Raw genomic sequence first — 11,533 nt, forward strand, 5'->3', positions numbered from 1 at the left:
TTTGGAACCGGGGATCGAACTCAGGTCCTTGCGTTTGCAAGGCAGACAGTGGAACCACTGAGCTAAATCCCTGGCCAGAAATAAACCATTTGAATCCTCAGCTTCCGGGGATGACTCAGGAAGCCCTGTGAGCTGCTCTGTGTGCCTGGGGGTGCAGGGCAGACCTGTTCAGGTAGCGAGAGGAGCTGGGTGTGGCAGGTGGGCAAAGGCACCTGTGCTTGCTGCTGGGGACCTCTGTGGCCTCCCACTGCCCCTCCCCAGGAGCATAGGGTGGGGACATGGGCTCCCATGCTCTCTTTCCAGGATGTTCTTGGCTCCAGCTTCCTTTGGATGACAGTTGAGGTTCTGTGGGACCCAGGGAGAGCAGATAAGTTTCACAGACCTGACAAACTGGATTTTTAAAAGCACAGAAGATAGTTTAACGGTGGCGTCAGGAAGGCTCTGGTCTCACCCACTATGCCTGCCGGGGTGGGTGGGGCTGGAGTTGCAGAAGGCCCCGTGTGGTCCCTGTATTGGCCTGCAGGAGCGTTTGGATGAACTTGTGAGGCCAGCAGCAGGGCCCGGGTCTCCTGAGCTCTCTGTCCGGGGCTTCTCCCTTGACAAGGAGCAGTTTGCTTCTGTCTCCTCCCCGGCGCGTCCACTCAGCCTCCCGGGCTCCTCCAGGCCCGTGAAGACCTGGGGGTGCAGGGAGGAGTGAGTCCTGCCTTTGCCATTCGCAGACTCCCCAGAAATCCCAGGAGGGGAAATCCCAGGAGGGGCTGTACCCGCCTTTAGAATGCAGCAGGCAGAGGGACGCCTGCCTGGGGACCCGGGTCCTAGTAGTGGTCTCTGGCCCCTGGGAAGGGACTTTCCGGACTCGGCCTCCTGCCTGCAAGGCTGCCGGGGCATGGATCCTCTACCCCTACAGACTACGTGGCCTGGGCCGGGCACTTGGTTCTTAGTATCATGGAATCTTAGTATCATGCTGTAGTCATTGGCCTCCATGTGCTGCAGCATTTGAAGGACAGGATGAGAAAATACGTGCCCTCTCCGTGCAGTGGGGACCAAGCCTGGAGCCCAGCTAACCAACCCCTCATCCCCTGTAGACAAATAGAGTGCAGGCGCTTTGCCGGCGTGTTGAGCTCCGGAGGTCACTCCCGGAAGCCCTGGCTGTGGCGGCGCCCTGTGGCCCGATGTGGAATTGCACCTTGGTAGTGGGAGGCGCTCCTGCCTTTTCCCCTCTGTTGCTGTCTCTCTTCTGTTGTTTTTTCTCCTTCTTCTGTCACCTGTAAACTTGGCTCTGCAGCTGGAGAGGCTGGTCCATTTGCCCCTGGGGAAGCACTTTTTACAGGCACGATGATGTCTCGAGTTGCAGGGAAGCTGTACCCCTGTGTAAGTGGCTGCAGGGAGCGCAGGTTCAGAGCCGCTCTGGCAAGTGGTGGCACCGGGGGACCTGCCGTGGTCAGGGAAGACAGGCGGGTGCTTTGGCCCCGGGGTTAGGGGGGCGGAAGGGCCGTGAGAAAGTGCAGAGGCCACTGCCCTGGCCTCAATCCTTGCTCAATGGATTCTCGGAAAACACCCACAGCCGTCTGTCCCTCCTGTCCCTCTTTCCGGTCCAGGCCCCGGTCCCCCTGAGATGGGGGGGAGGGACAGAGACCCACACGTGTGCTTTTCCCAAACTGCATCCGGGAGCCAGGCCTTGCAGGCCGCCAGCCCGCCCCGGGCCCAGGAGATCCTGAGCGCGCACACTGAGCCGGCACAGTCACCCACAGACCCAGGTTACCCGGAGGCCTGAGGGTGCAGGGAGGCAAGGAGACCTGCCCGGCCGCGGCCATGCTGCGGGACTGTACCTCCCTGGGACCTTTGAGGTTTCATCTAGGCTGCACTTCCGGTTCGGGGTGAGGAACTGCGGGCCTCCCCTTCCTCTTTTCCCCAGCTTCCCTTCTTCCTTTGGCATCCAGCCCTGCCTGGGCTGCGATTCCCAAGTGAGGCCAGGAAAGAAGAAAGCTGCTGGCAGGCTAGAGTGAAGCTGGAGTTTGTCTCTGGAGCAGGGTACATCTCTCGGGGTGGCCTCTCCCCTGCCCAGCTACCCAGAGGGTTGGGGGGTGGAGAGGACTGGCTTCAGGCAGCTTCCCAGCAGGGTGCGGCAGAGCCTGAGGACCAGCCCAGCCCTGCCCCAGGGGAAGGCTCTGCCCTGCTGATCCGTTCCCTGCAGCAGCAGCTGGGGTGCTGTCAGGTGGCTGTACCAGGTCACCAACACCAGAGTGACCTGGCCAGGGGAGTGCTAGGGTTATAGGGACCGGTGGGAGCAGCAGATGGTGCTGGAGACAGGGCAGGCGGGCTTGTGGCTGGGCTAGAGGGGGAGGCAGAGTAGATGGTGAAGGCTGGGAGGCCGGAGCCTTCTCCACAAGGCTGCTGAGCCACCCCTCTGCCTGCCTCTCGTGGGCCTGGCGCCCCCATCTGCAGCCCTTGGGAAAGCCTGGCCCCACAGTACATGCAGCACTGAGATGCTCCCTGTCCCTGCCACCCGCCTTGGTGGCCCAGCCGGCCCGTGAGTACTTCCTCGTGGGAGCCCCAGTGCAGAGTCCTTTGACCCTCCTGGACTCCAGGCTGCCAGCTGTGTGGGGGATAAACATTCCAGAAACCCCCAGGTGACCCAGCACTGGTGCGAACCCAGGTTTTCCTAGGGAGCCACCTGGACCAGCCCAGGTGTTAGATGCACCTCAGTCGGAACACCCTGACCCTGGGGTACGTGCCAGCCCCCACCCCTGTCCTGACGGCCCCTGGACTTTCAGAAAGCCCCTCGCAGGACAACTCCCACAGCTGAGGCTTTGTCCCTCCCACCGTGTAGGAGGGATGGCAGGTGGTGAAGAAGCGGCGGGCCACAGGAGGTCATGCCGAGCACTTGTACTGGTTGGTGACACCCTCAGTTGTCAGTGTGCATGGGCTCCCCAAACTCTTCATCTCTGCTTCTTCCCTTCCCTCCCTGGTTTAGGTTCCTCGAAGTCCAGAAGCCTGGGCTTTCCAAGCTTCTCCGCATCCTGGCCTTTGCGTACCCCTACATCTGGGACTCGTTCCCCATCTTTTACAGGGTAAGGGTGGCGGCAGCAGTGGGGTCCCTGCGTGCCTGAGCTGCCGGGGGCCAGGTGACCGCACTGGGCAGTGCAGGACCCACAGAAGTAGAGACCTGGGAGGCGGGTGTGCCAGCAGCTGAGGTTGGGTGAGGGGAGCGGGGAATGGGCTGTGGAGGTGAATCTCTGGTACTGGCTGCCAGTCCCGGGGAAATTCTCTGTGCCCGGACTTCTCCCATCTGTGAAAGGTTATCATCATGCTGCTTCCGGCTCTGTGGCCCATTCTGAGATACAGTGTACAGCGCCAGCTGGTGGCAAGAGTCCAATCTATACATTATTTTCTGTTATCATCAGTTAATGTATGATTAGCATTGAAGAAAAGGTATGAATAAGGGTCTCAGAGGACAGAGGGAACCGGTGTGGTATTGCACGTCTATAATCCCAGCACTCGGGAGGCTGAGGCAGGAGAATCACTGCGAGTTCGAGGCCAGCCTGGGCTACATAGTGAGTTCAAAGCCAGCCTGAACTAATAGCAAGAGCCTGTCTCAAAATAAAAATAAAACACAAAAGAGAGTTCAGATGAGAATAGACAACTTTCTGCTCTACGGACTGCTATTCCCAGAAAGAGCAGCAAAATATCCAGTATGATTTTTCTTTTCCCTTCCTTTTCTCCCTCTCTCCCTCCCTCTCTTTTCTTTTCCTTTTGTAATTGAATAGCCCAAGGCACTTGGGAGCTTGTGGGGGTCTGAAGACAGCTGGCTTGGGTCTCACCTGATCCTCCTGGAGCAGGAGGGCCGCTGTCCAGCACCGAACATCCTCCCCTGGGCCTGGGCCTGGGCTGTGGCCCCTGCAGGTACCGAGAAGGGAGAGGCCTGAGGCTCCACTCCCTCAGGCCTGCTGTTTCCTTACACCTGCAGCTCCTCCTGTTCCCGGGGGTCAGTGCACAGAACGAAGCCATCTTGTACCACTGGAAGCACATGGCCATGACCCTCCTGGCCTCCTTCTTCTACTCCGCTCACCTGCCTGAGCGCCTGGCCCCCGGCCTCTTTGACTACGTGGGTGAGTGGGGCGGGGCCACTCTGACACTTGTGGCTGCCAGGAGGGGCTGGGGTCGGGGAGGACCTGCAGGGGCTGGGGCAGAAGCCACTTTGGACGCCCTGTCCAGCCAGATGGTTCCTTCTGGCAGGTGGTCACCAGAGGTTCTGGAAGGCCCCAGTCCTTAGTCAGTGGCTCTGCCTAGGTGGGAGCCCCTGTCACACCCACAGCCAGGCCCTGTGGGAGCTGAGGGCCCAGCCTGGTGGCCCTAGGCTGGCTACCTCACTCCTGTCAGGCAGGCTGAAGGAAGCCACTTTCCTCAGCAACCGCAGGCCTGCTCCTAGGACCTGTGGCCCTGTCTCTCTGCAGTCCGGGAGAGGCTGGGAGGGGCCAGAGAGTCACTGCCCCCCCAGGAGAAGTCACTTCACTGTGGGACACACAGACTTGGTGGCCTGTGGGCCCCAGAGTTTAGCCTGAAGAAAGCCAGGGTGGCACCTTGAGTGAGCCTTCTTCCCAGGGACAGAGGGCCCCTGAGGAACACGTCAGATACCCTCTCTAGAGGCGTGGCCCTCCTTCCCGCTTCTGCTCCTTGGGCCAAGCTGCTGTGGTGGGTCCCTCCTAGAACCTTTCTGGTACAGCTTTTCTTTTTGCTCACCAAAAGAGAATCCATTTTTTTCTTTTTTTTTTTTCCTCCTCTTGTTTTGCTTTGTCTTGCTCTTTCAGCTTTTTGAGATAGGGTCTCGCTATGTAGTTCAGGCTGGCTTTGAACTCACGATGTAGTCCAGGCTAGCCTTGAATTCTAGGTTATCCTGCTGCAGCCTCCCAAGTGTTGGGATTACCTGGGTTATATTGCTTTTTAAATATATATTAATCAAGGTGTGTTTTATGGATTAAATGACCTCCCACTGCCAAGTGTACAACTCAACAATATCTTTAGTCTGTCTACCCAGTTGTACAGTGATCATCTGACCCATTTTAGAAGGCCTTCACACCCCAGTGCCACCCCTCATGCCCTAGGACTGTGGGTCCCCGTCCCCACCTTTGCCCGGGTCACCGCGCTAATGTTCCCCCTGTCTCCAACGCACTGGCCTCTCCTGAACACTCTCCGTGCGTGATGTCTGGCGGGCGGTCTTAGCATCGCCTAGCATCGCACCCTTGGCTGAGGCTGTCGCGCGGTGACCGCCACGGCCCTCGTGTGTCTGCCGCAGGTCACAGCCACCAGCTGTTCCACGTTTGCGTAATCCTGGCCACGCACATGCAGACCGAGGCCATCCTGCTAGACAAGGCGCTGAGGAGGGAGTGGCTGCTGGCCGTGTCCCAGCCCTTCTCCTTCCTGCAGATCGCCGCGGCCCTGCTTCTGTGCCTCATCTTCAGCCTCGGCAACATCATTTATTTCTCCGCTGCTCTTTATCAGACCCCGGAACCAGAGTCACAGAAAAAGGAAACATGATTCAGGCCGGAAGCTTCCGGTCCCCGGTGTCACTTTAGGGGCGACTCCCCGATGCCGTGAGCTGGGGGCGTGGTTCTGGCTCACAAAGGTTGAAATATCTCCAACAACTCCTGGGTGCTTTTGAATGGGTTCGCGTCAGAGGGTATTTAACTCGGAGATTCCTCTAAGTGGGCACTGGTTCTGAATGTGATTTTAAAATGGGCTCAGTAAGACCTTTTCTCTCTTTAATGTGGTACTGAGAATTGAACCCAGGGCCTTGACACTGTGCTAGATCGTGGCCTTCTTTAAACTTTTTTACTTTGAGACAAGAGTTAAATTGCCCAGGCTGGGTTTGAACTTGCAATCCTCTTGCCTCAGCCTCCCATATTGCTGGGATTGCAGGCATGTGCCACCACCTGGCTGCCTTACTCTTTAAAAGTCGAAATTCGTTTGGAGGACTTCATGTAACAAAGCCTCTTCCTAGGCTCCCGGAGTGGACTGGTAGCTCCTTTGGGAGGAGAGGAAAGGTCCCTAGGAGAGCTTGGGAAAGAGGGAGGAGGGTGAACGAGTGCCCTGGAGACTGGGAAACACTCAAACTTCAGACACCACCTTGGCAATGGAATGAAGTGGAGCAGAATCCTCTTCCCACAAGTTCATTCGGCCTTCAAAGCTCGTTTCTATATCTTAATGGATTTGGTGATTCTCCTGCCTCAGCCTCCCGAGTGCTGGGAATTCTTTTAGGTTAAATCCACAGCCTGTGGCTGGGTGACATGTTGTATTATGCCCTATCCTCTTGTTGCCCGTTTGAGCTACAAAGCATTATGCAGTGCCAGTCAAATGTGCTAAAGTGTGGAGGTGGATGAATGAATCCCAACTAGTTGTGTTCACTGTCAGTTGTAACCCAAGAGAAGCACTGTGTTTGGAGACGCAACACTGAGCCTTCCAGATACGCTGCTGAATTTAGTGTTCCCATGTAGAGGATGTTAGAGACCTTGCTAGCGGGACAGCCGCATATGGCATCCTCAAGCTTTACTGTGAGTCAGAAACTCCAGGTAAAGCTTGTGACAAATGCAGAATGCCAGGTCGCCCAGGGGACTCTGCACTACTAGATTAGATGTAGGTTTTGGAGGTCATCTGCCCGGAGCAGGTCCCTCCGATGGTTCCGATGCAGGGGGACCAGGAGCCTAACTTGAAGTCACGCTAGTGTCACACATTCCCCAAGGCACAGGCTCTGTGGGCTTCGCAGGGTGGATGCGAGCTGTGGCACCTGAGCACCTCAGGGTAGGTCTCCCACTTCCTTTCTCCATAAAAATAAAACAGAAGGCATAAACGAAGCTGGAGATTCTGAAGGAGGGGTCTCCTGTATGCAATGTCTGATACCAAGTACTGTGTCTTTTTTTGGGGGGTAACCGGGGATCAAACCCTAGCCCTTGAGCTTGTAAGGCAGGCGGCAAAACCACTGAGCTAAATCCCCGGCCCCAGAACTGTCTCAAAAGACACTGCAGAGCCACAGCCTTGCACAGAAAAATGCTCTGCAAGGATGTCGGATCTGCCTGCCCAGCCTTACACGGATGCGTCTCTGTTATTGATCCCTGTAGCCAAAGATTACTGTATCGTTTTTGAGAACCAGGTATAGAACCCTCCTCTGCTGGCCTCCGAAGGTGTCCCCTGGCCTTGCCCTCCTGGCACATGCACATAATAGATCACAGCACCAATGTCCCCTTAGCAATGCCCTTTCCCAAATAAACTCATTATCTTTGGAGAATCTGTTGTTTGAATTGACAGTACATGGGCTGGGATTCAGCTTTGAGGGCTCTGTGATCACGCATTGTCCACTCCTCTAAGGACAACTGACAATTCATGTTGGATGATAGCGGTGAAGAAATATGATTTCATTATTTTATTATCTGTTTACTTCCTCTGGGAGAAGGGCAGACTGATAAAATTATATGGGCTGCTACATTTTGGGTACGTTAATTGAAAGCTTCAGGATGAATTCTGCTTTGGGGCGATGATCAGATATTGTTAGTATCCCACACCAGCAGGATCTGTGGGCTTCTGTTTCTTCTCACTACAATTCCATTTTCTTTTTCTTCTTAGACAGGGTCTTGCTATGTAGCCCAGGCTGGATCGTCCTGTCTCAGCCTTCTGAGTGCTGGGATTATAAGCCTGTACTCCCATACCTGGTTTATAACTCTAATTTTATAGTGAAAACATGTATAAAGTTTAGACACTCCTTTCTAATGACAAATGTTTCAAACTCTCATTTAAAGGTAATAAAATAATGTTCTCAATTTAGTTTAGAAATAGCTGGAAGATTGTGGCTGATCAATGTGAAGGATTTCTACATGATTTAATCTTTGCTTATGCTTTTTTAGCATGCTTGAAGATGAGAATAAAACAGAATCAAAAGAATAAGATCAAGTGTTTCATAATATTTTCTTATATTTGGTAAACTTTAGTCCTATTGTATGCTTTTGGACAATGTTATCAATTGCAATTTTCTTTTAAAATTTTTGGATTTTTGAGACAGAGTCTCACTGTATAGTTCAGGCTAGCCTTGAACTCACTATGTAGCCCAGGCTGGCCTCGAACTCATGGTGATCCTCCTGCCTTGGCCTCCTATGCACAAGTGCTGGTATTACAAGTATGTACCAGCATCCGGGGTTTTAGCTCACTGTTGCTGCCACCTGCCTCGTAAGCACAAGCTCTCAAGTTAGATCCCCAGTACCAAATAAAACAAAACCAAATATGTGCCAGCACTTGGCTAGAATTTTATAATGTGGAATAAGAATGAGTTAACAAATACTAATTATCATTAAGTAATAGACATTGATGTCTAATAGAGGTATATAGTTTTACTCAAGCCATCCCACAAAACCAAAATTGTTGGCAAGGGGTTGGCTGAAGACATCACTGGAGATTTTTTTTGTATGTATGTATGTATGTATATATGAATGTATGTATTTTTTGTTTTTTGGAGACAGAGTATCACTAGGGAGCCCAGGCTGGCCTCGAACTCACACAATCCTCCTGCCTCGGCCTCCTGAGTGCTGGGATTACAGGCGTGCGCCACCATCCCTGGTATGGAGATGCTCTTTATGCAGCAGTTCTCAGTTCTTAGAAAATGTCTTGAGCCAGGTATAGATAAATACAGGTAGTCGATGCCTATAATCCCAGCACATGGGAGGCTGAGGCAGGAGGACTGCTGTGAGTTCAAAGCCAGCTTGAACTACCCTGCCTAAAAAAAAAAGGTCCCAGTACAGTACGGCATGTAACACACTCCCATGTCACAGCTGCTCACCACGGCACTCTCAGAAAGCACGGGTGAGGGAGATCCTTCTTTCCCTTTTCCTAGCTTTAGAAACGTGGTCCTTGTGATGGACCCTGAATACCTTTGAATGAGGCCCCATTGGTTAATCTTCCTTGCTCATTTTCCAGTACTCAGCTTGTAGAGAATAATGCAGTCTTTTTTTTTCCTTCATTATTAGGGATTGAACCCAGGGCCTCATGCACGCTAGGCAAGTGCTCTACCACTGTGCTACATCCCTAGCCATTTTTGTTTTAATTTTGAAAAAGGGTCTTGCTAAATTGCTGGGGCTGGGCATGAACCTGCATTTCTCCTGCCTCAGCCTCCCCAGGGCTGGGATTACATGAGTATACTGCCACATCCAGCTCCATCTTGTTTTGAAGAACGAATTTGTGGTTGTTGGTAGAATGCTGTGGGAAATTTAGATGCTTTTTGAGTGCAAGTGATCTAAATATTTGATTCCATGCAGGCTTTGAAGTGTTTTTGTTTGTTGGCAGAGCGTGACTTCCTGGTCAGTGGTCACAGCAAACACCCACTCCCAATGGGGACATGTTTCACCTTCAAGTGTGTATAAAGAAAATAAAATAAAAGAGTGCATTCATAAAGTCATCCTGATTCCTTTTGGTTTGGTCACATTCTACCTGCTGCGCTGCAGACATGTGGGACTTGGACCCGGAAGAGATCCCTGTACCTGTGACCATTGGTGAGCCATGGAACTGGGCATCCAGACCAATCCAAACCTCAGGTCCTCCCTTTCAGAGCTGGCATTCTGGCTGGGCAGAGATACAGGCATGGAAATTCAAAAAAGCCAAGAGCCTGGCAGAGGGTTTCGGGAAGGCAGGGCAGGGCAGAAGACCTGGATGTGGCTGGTGAGATGACACCTGAGGAGAGGCTCCAGGGCAGAAGGAGCCAGGCTCGGGGTGAGGGGGATGCTGCAGGTGGAGGAGGCAGGTGCTTCACAGCCCCCAGGCTGGCAGTACGTGCTGCTTACAGAAATCAGGCCAGCTTCCTGAAGTGCTCCGCTCCGGAAGACACCTGGATGACTGGAGCTTGGAAGAATTCTGAAATGTCCCTTGCTGTTTTTCCCAAGGGCTTGCTGAGGGGCTTCTCAGTCCCACATGGAATGCTTCAACTCAGAGACAGTGCACTCCAGGCGACAGTTATCTCTGTCCCATTCAGGCCAGGGCATCTCATCTTCTGTCTTCCTGTTAAGCCACAGGTTTCTACAACCTGTTGAACTTTTGCCTGTTCCAGAGTAGAACCAAAGGACCTCAGAGATCAATGAATTCAGGCTGTCTACACTTTGCTCATAGATGTCAAATACACACACTGAGGCCCAAACTCACTGACGTGCAAGTACCCAGGGAAGGTCTGGGGATCCTAGGGTTTTGAATTTTAAGCAAGAGCCCCGGTGATTCTAAAGATCAGAGTTTAAGAAGCACTGATAGGGCTGTGGATGTGGCTTAGGGGTGCGGCCCCTCTCTGGCAAGTGCAAGGTACTGAGTTCAATCCCCAGTGCACCCCCCAAAAAACCCCAGAAACACTGAATATAGTTCACACATTTTCGCTGTTTTGTTTTGTTTGTGATACTGGAACTTGAACCCAGGGCCTTTGCACTGAGCTATATCCCCAGCCCCTTTTTTTATTTTTGATACCGGGGATCAAATTCGGGTCCTTGTGCTTGCGAGGTAGGCGGTGGAACCACTGAGCTAAATCCCCGGCCCTCACACATTTTTAATGTTAATTTTTTTAATGGTAGCAAAGTTTTATTAAAGGTAGGAAAAGAAACAGGCTCCGCAGAGCAAGTTTGGGCCAAGCAAAAGTAGGAAAAGGAGTGCACCCTACAGCATAAGACTGGGCCACTTTGTAAGGGAGAACAGAGCGGTGGCATAACCCAGTTTCTAAAACAGAATTTCAGACTTGGAGAAATGCCACAGAATAAACCAGGTGTGAGGCACCCCTGTAATCCCTGCACTCTGGAAGGCTGAGGCAGGAGGATGGAAAGTTCAATAGCTTGGTTAATTTAATGACTTAGAAAACTGTGTCTCAAAATTTTTTGGGGTTGGGAATTTAGCTGAGTGGTGCCGCCACCTATTTTGTAAGCACAAGGTCCCGAGTTCCCCCACCTTCCACCACCTCCCCTGCCCCAACAAAAAAATTTTTTTAAGGAACTGGGGATATAGCTCGGTGTGAAGATCCTGGGCTCAATCTTTAATACAGCAAGGGGGGGGGAAAGGGAAGGAAGAAAGGAGGATAATGTTGCAAAACTGTTCAAGAATTTAAGAATGTGCAGGTACTTTTTACCCTAGTTTTGGACACTTGTAACTCCTTCAATAGTGCAAAACTTGCTCCCACTAACCACAACATATTTCCTTATTTGCTCCATCACAGAATATACTGCATGTTTTAGGACTGCCAATATCTGTGTGAAAAAGACTACCAGTTAGAATTCACTGTATGTTTCAAGTTTCTTTTGTCTTTGGCCTGGGAGGTGTAGTGTAAATAGTCTAAAATACTTGGATGTAGTTATTTCCCCTTCTATGTGTGAATGTTATTCATTTGAAATACAATTCAGATCGCTTGTTTCTGTATGAATTTTCCAGTCTTTCCCTAGTTTTATGAGTCCATCTTCTGAGTATGTAAAACAAACTCAGCTGACCATTGATTTTACAGATGACCCTGGGGGAGATTCCTGGGAAGGTGACACAG

At 52.2% G+C, this 11,533-nt stretch overlaps 1 protein-coding gene across 7 annotated transcripts in view; it reads left to right on the plus strand.

The window, feature by feature from the left end:
* Window positions 1-5,829, plus strand: part of Paqr5 (progestin and adipoQ receptor family member 5) — a 39,797-nt gene extending 33,968 nt beyond the window's left edge. For 6 of the 7 annotated variants that reach the window (XM_010627752.3, XM_033756077.1, XM_033756078.1 and 3 more), the window contains 3 exons: window positions 2,975-3,071; window positions 3,968-4,109; window positions 5,294-5,829. In XM_010627752.3, the coding sequence (XP_010626054.1) occupies window positions 2,975-3,071; window positions 3,968-4,109; window positions 5,294-5,535 (481 nt within the window). In that variant the 3' untranslated portion in view covers window positions 5,536-5,829. The remainder of the gene's footprint in view (window positions 1-2,974; window positions 3,072-3,967; window positions 4,110-5,293) is intronic. The other variant, XM_010627772.3, reaches the window with a different exon arrangement.
* Window positions 5,830-11,533: the final 5,704 nt, after the last annotated feature.

The sequence above is a fragment of the Fukomys damarensis genome, unplaced genomic scaffold (assembly GCF_012274545.1).
Source record: "Fukomys damarensis isolate Sample0158 unplaced genomic scaffold, DMR_v1.0_HiC HiC_scaffold_25, whole genome shotgun sequence".
In the NCBI taxonomy this organism is placed as follows: domain Eukaryota; kingdom Metazoa; phylum Chordata; class Mammalia; order Rodentia; family Bathyergidae; genus Fukomys; species Fukomys damarensis.